Consider the following 16,399-nt stretch of genomic DNA (forward strand, 5'->3'; position numbering starts at 1 on the left):
CAGGGTAGGGATGGGAGGGAGCAGAACGATCCAGTGTACTCAGCATCTCACTTGGGGGCTTGAAATCACTTTGGACAACTTCTTATTTAAAAAAAGAGTGCCCTAGACAAAAAGACATGAACTGGGATAGATAGAGGCTGGGAAGCATTTCTAGATGTATTATGGGACTACAGTCTAACGTAATTCTTGTTCATAAATTGCATGCTTATGGATGATGATGAAAGGGTATGAAAGGCTCCCCCCCCTCTCTCTATGGGAATGGGGTCTCATGGTATGTCCTATGTTGGACATACCATTCTGAGTACTGGGATTACTGTCATGTGCCACGTTGCCCAGCTCTTGAATATCTCTGTGTGCTAGTTCCTTAAAAGCCAGATCATACAGCTATCGTGGTTTCAGGTGATTATGCGAGATCCTATCAAACTAACAAATCTCTCTCTAAAGACAGAAATGACAGTATTTCTAGGGAGAATTCCTTAGTGTGGAGGGAAAGGGCTTCGTATTCCCTTTTTCATTAAAAATCATTAAAAAAAAAAAAACCCACCCCACTGCCAAACAGCAAGCTTAGGTTGTTGGTGGGGATGTAAGAAATTCAATTCATGATCAGAAGTTAAGACGTTGAGGTGGCTGTCAGGGGTAGGGCTGGGCTCTGTTGTGTTGTTTGTAGCCTAATGGGAAAACTCCGTTGGTTCCTGGTGTTCCCTTCCTTGTTTGACGAGCGAGCACTCAAGCAACCAGATACTCTTTTAGGTGCATTTAATATTTGCAGAAGCAGCAAATTTGTCTGGGAGGCGAGTCCTCATCTGCCACTCACCCAGTGCCGACTGTATTAAATTTTTATATTTATTGACATTTCATTACCATAATTGACTGCAGTTGCTTCTCTAGGAGCAGGCGCGGGGCAGCCTCTTAAGCAGAAAAACTAGTCCCTGGAGTCGAATTTGCAATTAAAAACAAGGCAGAATGGATTTTTTTTTATATTGTGTAAATATGATGAGTTGAATTTTCAACTTTAACTGGAGAAATACGTGCGGTGTGCACAAACCTCCTTTCAAGAGTGGAAAAAAATTATGAGTCAATGGAAATATGACATTCCCCCCCCTCCAAAGATATTATCCAGTTTAGAGAGAGTCAACTACCCATGAAACAGCCACCCGGCCTGGCGCTGCCCTGCTGTCTGTATCCTCCCTGGGCTGGCATCTGCCCTCTGAACTTAACCATCCTGCATTCTAAGAGCTCCTGGGACTGTGTTTCAGAATGTATCAAAGTAAAGGTACTCCAACCCCTAGGCTGGGAGACAGGACAAGCTGGGGAGCTTAGCAGGGAATGGCCTTACACACAAGGAGATACTCAGATAGCCAGTCCATGGTTATTATTATTACTATCATCATTATTAATGAATTCAGGGCCTAAGGGCTGTCCCTTAGCTTTTTCACTAAAGGCTGGTGCGCTATCACTTGAGCCCCATCTATACTTCTGGCCTTTGGTTGGTGGTTAATTGGAGGTAAGAGTCACAAGGTCTTTCCTGCCCAGGCTGGCTTTGAACCATGATCCTCACCCCTTCTGAGAAACTAGGACTGATTACTGGCTGAGCCACCAGCGCCGGCCCATTTCACATTTTGCCAGTTCTCTCACAGGGAACCTGTGATTGCAAGGTATTTATTTCTTACTTAAAAGCGGCTTCTGAGATCTAAATTACTTTAAACCTGCACATTCATTCATTAATTTTGTTGCTAATCCAGGCCTAAAAGTAAGAAATCTGAAATGCCCCCAGTCCAAACTTTTGGAGCACCAAGGACACAGGTAGAAGATTCCACACCTGACCTCAAACCGCAGGTGGGCTGGAAATATTTTATAAAGTTTCTTTAGGCTGTAGGTATAAGACAGATTTGAGTATCATGCTTAAATTTCATTCTATCCCCCAGACAGCCTATTATGTATATGCAAATATCCCAAATCCAAGACTTAGGGCCCTAAGCATTGTGGATCATCTGTGAAAGAAAAGTCTGCAGACAATGAATGGGTGGGCTAGATGTGTGACTGACAGCAGGAAGGCCCAATGAAGTGGCAGCAGTGGAGGAAGCCAGGGACAAGCTCTGGACCAATGTTGCCCCTTACAAAGTACCTTGGGACAGTCAGCTGACATCTCTTCCTCACAGCATCCTGATAGTGCGCTTATCATTACACAAGCGGTGAAGCTAGACTGTGATCTTCAAGACATAATGAGCTTGGTACTCACTCCTGTAATCAATCCTACATGGGGTTGAGATCTGCGAATCATGGTTAGAAGCCAGTCCAAGCAGGAAAGCCTGTGAACACTTTTATTTTCCAACAAACCAGCAAAAAGCTGAAAGTGCTGCTGTGGCTCAACTGGTGAACCACCAGCCTTGGGTTAAAAAAAAATCCCAGTGAGAACATGACGTCCTGAGTTCAAACCTCTGCGCTGGTACAAAAAAAGCAAACAAAAAACCAGAAACAAAAAAGAAATCGTCGGGCTGGGAAGGTGGCTCAGTGGTAGAGCACTTGCCTTGCATGCCTGAGGCCCTGGGTTCGATTCCCCAGCACCACATAAGCAAAAAGAAAAAAGCCGGAAGTGGTGCTGTGGCTCAAGTGGTAGAGCGCTAGCCTTGAGCTGAAGAGCTGAGGGCCAGCTCCCAGGCTGAGTTCAGGCCCTACAACCGGAACCCCCCCTCAAAAAAAAAAAAAAACAGAAACAAAAAAGAAATCATCATAGTTGGAACAACACTTCAAATTTAATCTTGGAAATAACTGAACGTGCTATGACGGTAGCCTAGTGTATACCAAGCACATTTAATTAAAACAAAACAAAATCACTAGCTAAGCCCTAATCCAGGAAGATGGTTGAAAAGAAAGCACAAAGATGCAGCATTAATTTTTATTATTATTAATGAAGTTAATTATGTATGTGGTTACAGCAGGTGTGTGAAAATAAGTTTGAATACTCAAATTTCATACTTGAAAATACAGTGTACTATCGACTGAAAGAAATCTTCAGATGGCCCAGGATTCTACATGGAGATTTGTCAGTGAAGTGGACCTTCAGAAATCAATTGGCACAATAACAACTTTATAGCCTAACATTTATTTACATGCTAATTTGAAAGCTCCAACACGCTTATTAAATAGGAGCTCTGGTCACATTTCTTTCAAGGATAATTTATCAAACTGCATGGCTCAAACAGAGGAAGGGGTGATCTATCCCAGAAACAGAACCCAGGTCTGCAGCGTCCTGACGTTTTATTGCAAACATAATTATATTTTCATTGTTGAATGCAGAGTTTGTGCTCATTTCAGGAGCAGCTGGCCTTGTCTTTTATGTACTTAGTAAAATGAATTTATTGCCCTCTTACATGTAATCTCTATGCCATTAAATTCAAGGGAGATATTGAAGAAATACGCTGAGCCGATATCCCCTTTGGAGAAATTCCACTCATCATGAAGAAAGGCACAGTTTTAGCGAAATTGCTCTTGGTTCTCATCTCAGAAAAATCTGAGGACTTGTCTATGGGAAGGTGCCTGTCGGTTTAATATGGCACACAGTAAGAGAAGATAATACACGGCCACCATGCCGTTCCCTCAGGGCACTACTACAGAGGTGGTTAATTAGCTGCAATATGCAAATAGTACAATCTGACCCCATGTCAAGTCCTCTGTTATTTACACACACACACACACACACACACACACACACACACACACACACACACACACACACACACGTGTTTTGAAACCACTGGATAAGAAAAAAAAAATCCTTGTTATATATCGTTGTTGTTGAGCTGGGCGCTGGTGGCTCACGCCTGTAAATCCTAGCTGCTCTGGGAGCTGAGATCTGAAGATTACTGTTTAAAGCCAGTCCAGGCAGGAAAATCTGTGAGACTCTTATCTCCAATGAACCACCGGAAAACCAGGAGTGAAGTTGTGGGTCAAAGTGGTAGAGCACTAGCCTTGAGCAAAAGAGTTCAGGGACAGCGCCCAGACCCCAAGTTCAAGCCCTATGACTGACAAAAAATTAAATTAAATAGATGTTGCTTGGTGCTGGAGTTTCACAGCTGGAATCCTACTAACCCAGGAGGCTAAGATCTGAAGACTGTGATTGGAAGCCAGCTGAGGCAGTCATTAACCAGCAAAAAGCCAGAAATAGAGGTGTGGCTTAAACGATAGAGCACCAGCCTTGAGCGAGTGCCAGGCCTTGAGTTCAAGCCCCAGTACAAGCACAGAACACACAAGTTAACAAACACACGTTACTATTTCCTTCTCACTTAATAAAATCATTCAGTATAAGCTGAAAAGTGGCATTGTTTATCTAGTTGTTGGTCCCATTTTTCTTTAAGCTTGTATTTGTATATTTTCCTTTGTCCTTCCTTTCTTTTTTTTCTTTTGTCCAAGAACATCACCGCTGCTACATCCATAGAGACTATCCCTCACCAAAACAAATCCAACCTAGGCATTTTCTTCTTCCTCTTGTATTATAATAAATCCATGAGTTACAGTGAGATGTGTTGAGTAGGAGAAAGCCAGGAGACTGATACCTGAGCGTCTGGGATTTTCTATCCCTGAGTGTAAGCAAAGGTCTGCGTGCACACCACAGGGTTTGAGGTGATGCAATAGTGTTGTGTGGTGACACTTCCTGTCAGGACTTTGGCTCTGCTCTTGTTGACAGGGGCATAATCTGACCTCATCCTCCGAGATGGTGAAGACCCAGCAATAGAGATCTCAGGACAATGCGTTCCACAAGCAGACCAGGAAATGGAAAGGTCTAGCCAGCGTCAGGAGTGCTGGATTCCCCGGGGTGGGGCTGCCAAAGGTTGTGGAGTTTAGTTAAAGTTTTATCCAGCAAATCCTAGCCATTCTCCCCTTTGGAAGGATTTGAAGGGCTGGTGTGTCTGCCTCAGACTGCCAAGGAGGGAATGATCAGCCTGGTTGTTGGGGAGAAGGCACCCCCTCTTTCTAGAGGGGGGGCTCAGTCACCTGGCCAGCTTTGAATGCCCAACCTGCTCTGATGCTTTCTCCTGGGAACTTGGCTGGCACCCTAGCTGAGCCATGGCCTTACCCAAGAAAGTGCTCATGGCAAAGTATACACACAGCGGGCCCCTACATGCCCTTAATTACACACGGGAGTGACATCTCTTATCTCTACCAACCTGAGGGCTGTGTCTCCCTGTCCCCTCCTCTCATGGTCTGATTTGCCTTTACCTATCAGCCCAGCAGAAAGAGCTGTCCACTACATGAAAGAAAAAAAAATGTTCTTTCTCACCTATAGGTAACTTCTGACCAAGCTTCCTGTAGGGGCATTTAGCATGTTCGATTAGCATAGCATGACTCCCGTTCCCCGTGACATCAACATAAGAAACTCCATATACCATGGAGAGAGACTGCCGTAAGGCTTTCAAATCCACAGTCTAGGCTGGGAAGGTGGCTCAGTGGTAGAATGCTTGCTTTGCATGCATGAGTCCCTGGGTTCGATTCCTCGGCACCACATAACCAGATAAAGCTGGAAGTGGAGCTGTGGCTCAAGTGGTAGAGCACTAACCTTGAGCTGAAGAGCTAAGGGACAGAGCCCAGGCCCAGAGTTCAGGCTCCACAGCTGACCGCCCCCAAAATTCACAGTCCACATAGAACCATGCAAACATTATGCCAATATGTCTCCATGACATATAGATTATTTTAAAAAGTACAAAAAAAAACCCTACATATGTAAAATACAGGAAGTTTCCAACACTTAGAAGAGAATTCTAACAAAAACAATAGATTTGCAGTAGTGGCATTTGTGGTAATACTTTTCTGGTTTCTAGTTTTTTCTAAGTACTCAAATAATTTTACCTAGGTAAGTGGTAATTGCATTGACATTGCTTCTGATTAATTGAAAGTTATTATTATTATTATTATTATTATTATTATTATTATTATTATTATTATTGCCAGTCGTGGGGCTTGAACTCAGGGCCTGGGAGCTGTCCCAGAGCCTCACTGTGCTCAAGGCTAGTGCGTCCTACCTCAGCGTCACTTCAGGTTTTTGAGTGGTTAATTGGAGATAAAACTCTCATGGGGACTTTTCTGCCTGGGCTGGCTTTGAACAGCGATCCTCATAGCTCAGCCTACTGAGTAGCTAGGATTACAGGTGTGAGCCACTGTTCCCCAGCAGGGTGTGTACACATTTTCCCCCTCCAAAAAAGAAAATCCCTCCAACAACTAAAAAAGAACATTAAAAAAGTTATGCATTTCATTTCAACGGGAGAGAAATGACTGTTGTGCTTGAAGAGCCGGTGGGGTCTGATGCACTGAAATAGACACAAAGATCAAACTGCAAGTCTGGGTGAAGATCAACTCTGTAACACTGTGAGTTCCACAGAAGTAGCATATTGCGTGTCCAAGAATACAAACTCTGAGCCGAGCACAAGGAGGTCCATCTGTAGCCCGAGTTCTTCAGGAAGCTGAGACAGGAGATCACTTGAGCTCAGAAATTTGGGAACAGCCTAGACAATACAGTTAGATCCTATCTCAAAATAAACAAGTATAAGCTGCAAATCCAGCTGCTACAGAGGTGTACGACAAATAAAATTAGGTCCTACCTAACAAACTGAAAACAAAAAGGGGCTGAGGGTAGGTATCTAGGCTAGAGAATTCGCCTAGCAGGCAGAAAGCCTGTACAGCCGATGAACGAATGAACTCTCTCAGTCACTTTTGCCATCACCCAATTTAGATCTGAGCATTTGTTCTGCCATTTATGAGTTGTATTTTTGCCTTTTGTCACCGGCTTTACCTCCATTTGCCTTAGTTTATCAGCAAAAAAAAGAAAAGAAAAGAATAATTATCCTTCAGATCTGTTAAGTCCCTAAGTCAAGTCTTATGTATGTTTAGTTTCCATGCCTTCTGATTTTGCCAGGCGTGGGTGGAACTATTCCCTGTAATTATTATATAATCATCGTACAGCTCTCTAGGAGACACCACTATAATCCCTTCTGGGCAGATAAGAACATTGGAGTTTGGGGGATAAGGGACCCGATCCTGGTGACATAGTTAATGGGATTTACAATCGGGACCTACGGCCACACCCTCACCCACACCCACACCCACACACCAGCCAGGAGAGTCCCAGCACAGGAGAGGTTTGAGGAGGGAAGGTTTTTTCAGCCAGATTGCCTTTCCTTCTGTTCTGGTGCAGTATACAAAGTGGCAACAATTGATAGTAAATACATGAATACTATTTAGTCTGTGGCTGTTCCTGGCTGTGAAAATCAGAGGCAAGAAATACACCTTTCTAGACTTTTTAAACAATTAATTACCTTCACCCACGGCAGCACTTAAGGCAAAATAAGATGTGAATTTGGGATTTTTTTTTGGGGGGGGGGGACAGTCCTGGGGCTTGAATTCAGGGCCTGAGTGCTGTCCCTCAGCCTTTTTGTGCTCAAGGCTAGTGCTCTAGCATTGGAGCCACAAAGCCACTTCTGTCTTTTTCTGAGTAATTTATTACAGATAAAGAGTCTTGTGGACTTTTATTGCCCAAGCTGGCTTTGAACCGTGATCCTCCAATCTCAGCCTCCATAATAGCTAGGATTACAGGTGTGAGCCACCAACACCCTGCTAAGACTATTTTGAAAGAGCTGGAATGGAATGACACAGGTCCATTTTCATTTCTTAAAGTTCTAAAGGGAACTGAAATCCATTTGTGAACTGAGTCTTGTACTTTTTGAATGTGGTGGCTAGCTGGGGGAGGCATACCAGAAACTGGACTCGGAGATGGGAACACTTCTTCTAAAGACGTGGGTCCCAGCATGAAAATGCCAAACCCCAAAATTACAAGCCCAGGATGTCCGGCCCATATTTCATTTTTAAAATCTACAAAGCTATTCTCTCCAACAGGCCAGAGAGCGGAGACCAGACAGTGACAGGGATGTGTGAATTGACTCTGAAATAGTGCTTGCTTTTAATTTGATTGGGAAAGTGTGATTTATTTATAATACAGAAAATGGTGTGGAGATGGCCTTTCATTTCCAAATATGCACGGCTGTGGTTTTGCAGGACATAAACATTTATGGCCGAACGTAAAAGATCCACGGGGCCTGAGTGCCAAAGCCACCACGGCTTGTTTGTGTTCTTTTACTACCAGGTGTAGAGAAGAAGGTGAAAATCCAAAGTGGCTTGCACAAATTATACAAGGTAGGTCCATTGGTAGAGTCCAACCCCCCGCCCCCCACCCCGATTCTACATATCACATACCAGTCTCTCTTTTTCTCCAAGACTCACAGACTTTCCTGCTTGGGCTGGCTTTGAACTACAGTCTTCAGAGCTCTCTTTCTTGCTAAGGTCAAACCAATCATCTTATTCACAGTAATCCATGGACCACGTTGCAACACACATCCACAAATGTACACAGGTATCTTGAGTGCCACCTGGACACTACTCATACCTTTGACCTGTTACTCTATTAACGTTCAGTTACTTCTCACTAATATAGGATAACGCCTCAAAACAATGACTAGCTGATGGTAGGATGGTCAATAAGGATTCTATTTAACCCTTGTGCTGCTAGAGATCAACCCAAGGGCGATGTGCGTGCTAGATAAACACTTGACCACTAAACTCAAATCTCCACAGTAATAAATATCTATTTCCCTTTTTAAATTTTAGCAAGTATTTACTTTACTGTGACAGGATTAAAATAGGGGAAAATAGAGGCCTATCCCATTTATTTTGCAGGAAATGGAAATTTAAGACTTCTAAGAACTGTGTCTTTCTTCAACTAAACCCTATTAAATCCTCAATCCTAGCTATTCAGGGGGCTGAGATTTGAGGATCACAGTTTGAAACCAGCAACATCAGAGACTCTTATCTCCAATGAACCACCAAACGGCTGACAGTGGAGCTGTGGCCCAAGTGGTATAGCACTCGCCTTGAGCAAAAAACTTCAGGGACAGCACATCCACCCAGAGCCTGAATTCAAACTTCAGGACTGGCAACACAACACAACAAAAAGAGGAAGGCCTAACGGTATTTTTTCCCTAAGTGTTTTGACTGTATATGACATTTGAATTAAACTCTACCAATTCTATTTCAATATGATAAGGCCACTGCCATCTCTCCGGGTTCTCAAGGGTTAACAACACGCGTAATACGTTAAGGCTGAGGCCCGGGGGAGAGTCTGGGATACTTCGTGGATCCTGGCTGTGCAATTATTCTGACTGTTGGAAGCATAGCTCTCCATCCATGCAACCCTCCCGCTCCGCCCCCCCCCCAAACTGGAGGCACAGCGCGCTCCTGATTATGTTTGCTTTTACAAGTTTATCTGTAATCATCAGAGCAGGAACTGAGTGCAGCGAGCGATCAGCGCTAAATTATTTGCAGCCAATGGCTCCCATTCAAAGCACAAGAGTGCTTTTGACCGAGTTAAATCCCTCCCGTTCTGAACAAGCCTAATAAAAAGATGCTTTCCCTTTTTTTTTTTTTTTTTTTGGTACACTCACTTGTTGCCCAGTAACGAGGAAGATGCAGCCTTCCTTTCCATGCACCACTTGCCGGTAGATGTGGTCCAGGATTAAGAGCTCACTCCAGCAATTCTGAAGCAGCTTCATTTGGTCATCAACCTGCAATCCAGAAAGAAAACGAAGAAACAAACACACAAAAGAGATAAGTTATGCATCGCCTTCATTGTTGTTGTTTGAATAATTCTCCACTATAAGCTAAGATGGCTCCACCAAGGGTGACTATAAAATGGACCCAGAATTTGCTTCCCTCCTCTGTGAATCATTACTTCATTTGGACTTTAGAGGCAACATATAAATACCTCCTTTCGATGGGCTCTTAGGAAAAGGCACTCTTAGACGGCCTATCTTCACTTTGTGGTATGGGGGGGGGGGGGGGCGGGGGGGCGGGGCCAGGGAGTTACAGGTACAGTCCTCAACAGACTCTGAAGGAGACCTCAAACAGCCGGCAGTCATGTACATAGAGAGTAACACCTGGCGCGGAAGTGGACAGCTGTAGCTATGTTATCACAGGCCGCGGCGTTGAGGGGCTTACAGGAGAGGAAAACAGCAGGATGGACAGGTCCCGTGACTCATGGAGCCAGGAGCCATAGTGTCCATCAAAGCCCAGCCTGGCAGGCTCAGAAGAGAACAGTCAGCCAGCAGGTGCTCGGGGTCAGCCTGCCCTGTGTGTAGGATTTGCAGACATTTCCCAAATAAATTTCAATTCTTTTTCTTTTCTTTTCTTTTTTTTTTTTTTTTTTTTGCTGAAAAATAGGGCCAAGAACAAGCATCTCCTTTTCAGGATCAGCTATGAAGAAGAAAAGCATTGAGTTATTCACACACGCATCTCAGGCCCGGTCCCTCTGGCCCTCTAGGCCCACCCCACGCCTGTGTTCTGGACAGTCCACACGGTGCTGGCATTGAGAGCAGGACGCCTGTAATCCCAGTCACTCAGGAGGCTGAGATCGGAAGATCACAGTACAAAGCTAGCCCGGGCAGAGACTGTTCTATTAATCAGCAAAAAGCTGGAAGCAGAACTGTGGTTTCAGTGGCAGAGTGCCGGCCTGGTGGGAGGAAAGCTCAGATGATAGGTGTGAGCCGCTGGCGCCTGGCTCTGTCACATTTTTGAGGGATTCGTTTTTGATGATCCTTCTAAGTTGGCAGAATCGGCACGTCCTTTCCATTTTCAGATCCTTGAGATGATCAAGAATTCTTCTCTGCCCCTTCCCCGCCCCCACCAAAGTCTAGGCTGATGCCAAATGATACCAAGAAGTCCTAGAATTTTCCGAACCACATTCACTGAACTCGTTTTCTCACATTCATTTTTCAGAGCCCATTCCGAAGGCCTTTGGCTTGTTGGTGCTGATACAATAACAGTGATAAGAGTCTGTGGCTGACCTCACTTCCGGGTGTGCTCTACCCCAAACCAGAATTTGCTTTCTAGCTGTGACAGCATGGCCACACCAGTTCCCTCTATGCCCAGTTTCCTTAGCTAAAAGTTGTAAAGGTGAGGTCAGGTGAAGCAGTGAAAGCCCCCCCATGTAGTTTGGGGTGATCCATAAACCACGACACAACAACAGGTGCTCCCAGTAGAAAAGTCACAGAGATTCAGCACAGAGGCTCAGCCTAGGTGAGCAGCAGCGCTCGCTCAGGACGGCTGAGACCTCGGGTCACCCCGGCATGCCTGCCAACCCACCCCAGAGCAAAGTCCAGGGCACAGACTGAAGCTACCACCACGCCTCCACCAGCCACCGATTCCACCCCAAGCACATCCTCTCCACCCAGTCGGTGCCCAGGCCGGAAATCCCAGCTGCTCAGGAGGCTGAGTCTGAGGATCCTTAGTTGAAGCCAGTCTGGGGCTGATAAATCCAAGAGACTCTTGTATCCAGTTAGCTGGCAAAATGCTGGAAGTGCAGGTGTGGCTCACATGGTAGAGTGCCACACGGAGTGGAAAAAGCTAAGTAAGACTGTGGGACCCTGAATTCAAGCCCTAGAATCTGGGAATGTGTGCACGTGCCTATGTGTACGTACATGCGTGTACATGTGCGCGCGCGCGCGCAAACACACACACACACACACACACACAAACATACACACACACTCCATCCCAGAAACCTGTGCCAACTCCAAGAACCTCATTAAGTGGGTATCTGTTGTGTTTGCGTGTCTAGTCTGGGTTGGAATAGCAGAAAAGATAAATGGAGCCTCTGCCTTTGCGAAAATCGCTCCCGGGGACCTTCTGTTGAAACGAACCACACAACTTTTGTGGGTGGGGATGGGAGGGAAAAACTGGGAGAGAGGGAAGAAAAGGAGTGGCGCTGTCCAAAAAGAAATGCACTTGCCAGGCGCCGGTAGATCACGCCTGCGATCCTAGCTACTCAGGAGGCTGAGATCTGAGGATTGTGGTTCAAAGCCAGCCAGGGGAGGAAAGTCCATGAAACTTTTATCTCCAATAAACTACCAGAAAACCGGAAGTGGTGCTGTGGCTCAAGTGGTAGAGCGCTTGCCTTGAGCTGTAGAGCTGAGGGACAGTGCCCAGGCCCAGAGTTCAAGCCTGACTTTCGTAACTGTCGCCTCTCTGTGCATCACCTTTATAACAACAATTAAGAAAAGGTAAGATTGAAGAAAGTAAACAAGAAAAATGACTTTCCTGGGGAACGTGCCCCACGCGCTGTGTTGTGACTCAGTAGGCAGTGGGCTGCCCACGGCCTGGCAGAGCAGAATGCAGTCTTCACAAGTCAGATGAGAGCTCTAGCTTCTGTGCACCCAGCACCGCAAACCAGTACCCCAGGAAGCTGCGGCCTCCTATGCCCGCCACACACACAGAGCAGAGTCTTGCACTGACCTCTCTTGGACGCTAAGTAATCGCAAAACCCAGTGACCTTTGTTCCTCTGGGTTTATTACCTTCTCCTTCTCGTTATCAGCCCCTAATTTCCAATTTATCAGTCTATGGTGGCAATTTGGTTCTCTTCCCCTTTTGTTGTTCCCTGTGCTATAAAGCTTTAGTTATTGATTTGGCACTCTTTCCAAGGAAACCCAAAACGCTGGACTTTGAGATTGTCTCTCTAGAAGCAATGGTCATGGGCGGTTCCGCAGCTGGGGAGAAAGACAGCTCTCTCAAAGTCTACTTGGAGATGCAGAAAGGATATTTCTACGGAAGGGGACCCATGTGTACAGCAAGACAATCTATGATTCCTGTCTTAAAGAGAAATCACCAAGCTCAGAGACGATCTGTTGGCCATGTGATGAAGCTGAGTGAGCTTTAAGAAAAATGCAGTTTCTGGAACAGTAAAATCCAAGCACTTCCTGCTTGCTTTGGACCACATGATCTGTCTTTCACATACAGCAGGACAGAAACACTTACCAGGGCAAGAGTTTGTCAAAGTGAAGGCATGCTAAAAATGATAGAGTCTAATTTTTAAAACTGGTACCAGTGATTCATGCCTGTAATCCTAGCTCCTCAAGAGGCTGAGGATCCTGTTTTGAAGCCAGCCCAGGAAGGAAAGTCCATGAGGGTCTTGGTACTGATTAGCCACCAAAAAAGCTGAAAGTGGAGCTAAGATTCACACGGTAGAGCACCAGCCTTGATCAAGAAAGCTAAGGGGAGTCCTAGACCCTGAGTTCAAGCCTTAGTATTGGCACCATAAAGAAAAGAAAGGAAGAAAGGAAGGAAGGAAGGAAGGAAGGGAGGGAGGAAGGAAGGAAGGAAGGAAGGAAGGAAGGAAGGAAGGAAGGAAGGAAGGAAGGAAGGAAGGAAAGAAGGCACTATCTTGCCCATGTAATTGTAACCCCTCTGTATATTATTTTCACAATAATTAAAAAGAAGGAAGGAAGGAAGGAAGGAAGGAGAGAGAGAAAGAGAGAGAGAGATTGTAACTCTTCAAACACTTCCTTTTAAAACACTGAGGTTGTGAATTCCCTAGTTCCTATGCTTATTTGGGAATTACTAGAATAGATGCAATGGAGAATGTCTAACATCCAGAAGTAGCATTTTTTTTTCTTTTGGTGGTACTAGGGTTTGAACTCAGGGCCTTAGGCTTGCTAGGCAGGCAGCCTAAGCCCCTAAGCACAGCCCCTGCCCCATTTTTCTATGTTCAGGTCATCATTTCCATGAGGATTTTTCATAATTTCTGTTTTTACAAAGTATGAGGATGGTGGATCTGTCTTCCTGCCTTTATTTGAACTGATTCCACAGTGTCAGGCTGTACAATAGGCACTGCATAAATGCTTGTGACTAGCAGGAACATGATTGAATTACTCCCACCTGTGTGTCTAGGTGCCTGCCACAGGACCTGCGAATCTCTCCTTCAGCGGCTGTGAAATGCAAGATCATTTCTGCAGAGTCGTGTAACTGGCACCTGACCCTTGGTAAAGACTTGTTGACGGATTGCAATTTTAACACCCCTCCTGAGCCATTGATTCCTCCTTTCCATGCTCTCTGAGGAGGTTTTCCACACCGACATTCCATTTCATTATTTTCTGTAATTGATTACGTGATATTTTACGTTATCTAGAAATTGGCGAGGTGAAGTTTCTCAGTGCTTTGAGGGACACTGTTTTCACGCAGCAGGATGAAGAAAAGGACAAGAGGAAATGTGACAACTCATTTGTTTTCCAAGTCTACAGAAGAAGCCCTGGCAGGAGCTGGGCGCTGGTGGTTCACGCCTGTAATCCTAGCTACTCAAGAGGCTGAGCTGGGAGGCTCATAGTTCAAAGCTAGCCCAGGCAGTCCATGAGACTCTTATGGGAAGTGGGAAGTGGAGCTGCCACTCAAGTGGTGGCAAAGCACCAGTTATGAATAAGAAAGCCCGAGGGAGAATGGAAGAGGCCCCGAGTTCAAACACCAGTACATGGACTCCCCCTCCCCCCCCCAAAACAAGTGCTGTTAATTTTCAATTCTTTTAAAGGGATGACAGCTCAGGGTAAGAGGAGAAAAATTATTCATTTAAGTCAATTCTCCAGATGTTAAGGCTGTCAATGAACAATTTCGGATGGCATGTGAGAAGCCAGGGAGGGGAACTCATAGATTATAAATCCTATTATCTATCAAAATCTGTACCTGATCGTTAACAATTCAATTTCAGATACTCCCGGGTTATCAACTGTCATAAAAAGAAGGGGTTATCTCAGAACGCTGGTTACTCATCTGAGAAACTATCAGATTGGTATTAGAGATAACGAGGTAAAGGGGCACAGGTCTGGTGACAGAGCAGGACTTCCCACAAGCCACAGCAACCCTCAGGAGGAGCAAGACTCTCCAGCACCAAGAGCAGATCTGGCAAACAATGAGAAACACCGGGAGATCTTTTCAAAACCCTGTTGTGGCCCCTCAGAGCTATCTTTGAACAATTCCGGAACTGAGTTGCTAATTTCCTTTTTCTTCTAGCTGTGGCTTTTAAAAACTGACATCATAAAGCCAGTGCCATGCTGGTGGCTCATGCCTGTAATCCTAGCTACTAAGGAGGTACGATCCAAATGTGAAGATTCAAGGCCACCTCAGGCTGACAAATCCCAGAAGCTCTTAATTCTAATAAACTAGCCAAAAGCTGGAAGCAGAGGTGTGGCTCAAGTGGTAGAGTGCCAGCCTTCAGTGGAAAAATCCAAACAAGACCACAAGGCCCTGAGTTCAAGTCTCAATAACATAACATCACACACACGCTCGTGCGTGCACACACACATACACACTCACAACCTCTGTCTGCAAGAACCATACTCCAATGAGAAGAGAAGAGCAGAGGACAAATACAATATTCTAATCCTTGCCCAGACCTTTAAGCCCATTTTGCTCTCTTTCTTGGGCAGACTTCCAGGGGTCCAAGAAAAGCAGAGTATAAAGCAGCACTTGATCCTCCTCATTCATCCCTGACTCTTGGATTAACAGCTCTTGGATTAAAGTTTAATTTACAAAACGAACACCAACCATACAAACCAAAGAATGATTTCAAGACATTTCAAAGATGACTTCAACATCACTGCAAATGAAGTCCAGCTAACTGTTGTTGTGTTTTTTTTTCCTAGTAAAAAAAGAAAAACAAGGAAAAAAATCTCCCCGGAGATAGGTCATCATTTTTTTGTGGGACAACCATGACACTTATAAAGACATATTCAGAAACAGAGGGAAGAAAATTAAGATCAAACCCCAAATAAATCCAAATCAGCTCATCAAATCTCAACAAAAGTCTGTACTTGTTGGGCAGGGCAGTCAGGGCATTGCTTTAATCCTTTACTGTTTTTCTTTTGAAAGAACATGGATAATTATCTGAAACCTCTACAATAAACTGCTACAAAGTCCAAGAAAAAAATGATTTCACATTAACAATGATTAAACAAGCACTAAAAACAATACGGTACAAGAGAACAGACAGCCAGTAAAACTCCCTGGTCAATTGTTACCATGCCCGATAGATTTATCACCAGAGCCTTTCCCTAGGTGACTGGCAGCTAGTCCTGTGGGTTTCCTAATTGAGTTAATACTGCTTCACAACATCTATCAACACTTTGCCAGGAGATACGCTCTTCTGGCCCCTTTCTATGCTTCTCCAGTAGAACAACCAAGAGCCTCTTAGACCCCCTTCTCCAGGTTCCAGGCACTGAGTTCTCAGATGAGGAGAGCAGAAGGGAGAGGGGAGGGTGCACACACCTGCTTCTGCTTCCTCTTCCCTATCAACCCTCCTCCAGGCCTGAGCTCGCTCACAGCGTGAGCTGGTACAGCTTGATCGGCTGATTCTGCAGCCATGGGTTGCTCTGGACCAAGAGAACCTACTCTATGGATGTTGGTGTGCCCTGCAAATAGTATCATCTTCTATTTCAGCCAAGTAATGAATTTAATGGAGAAGGTCTCCATAAAAGTCCTCTTTCAAGGTAGCTCAGTGGTAGAGTGATTGCCTTGCCCTGGGTTCAATTCCTCAGCACC

The 16,399-nt window shown here is 45.0% G+C and overlaps 1 protein-coding gene across 2 annotated transcripts in view; it reads right to left on the reverse strand.

Moving 5' to 3' along the window:
* Nr5a2 (nuclear receptor subfamily 5 group A member 2) overlaps positions 1-16,399 on the reverse strand; it is a 108,819-nt gene that overhangs the window by 29,764 nt on the left and 62,656 nt on the right. For both annotated transcript variants that reach the window (XM_070041874.1, XM_070041876.1), the window contains exon 5: positions 9,486-9,605. In XM_070041874.1, coding sequence (XP_069897975.1) covers positions 9,486-9,605 — 120 coding nt within the window. The remainder of the gene's footprint in view (positions 1-9,485; positions 9,606-16,399) is intronic.

The sequence above is a fragment of the Dipodomys merriami genome, unplaced genomic scaffold, assembly GCF_024711535.1.
Source record: "Dipodomys merriami isolate MVZ:Mamm:240054 unplaced genomic scaffold, mDipMer1.0.p SCAF_31, whole genome shotgun sequence".
Lineage (NCBI taxonomy): Eukaryota > Metazoa > Chordata > Mammalia > Rodentia > Heteromyidae > Dipodomys > Dipodomys merriami.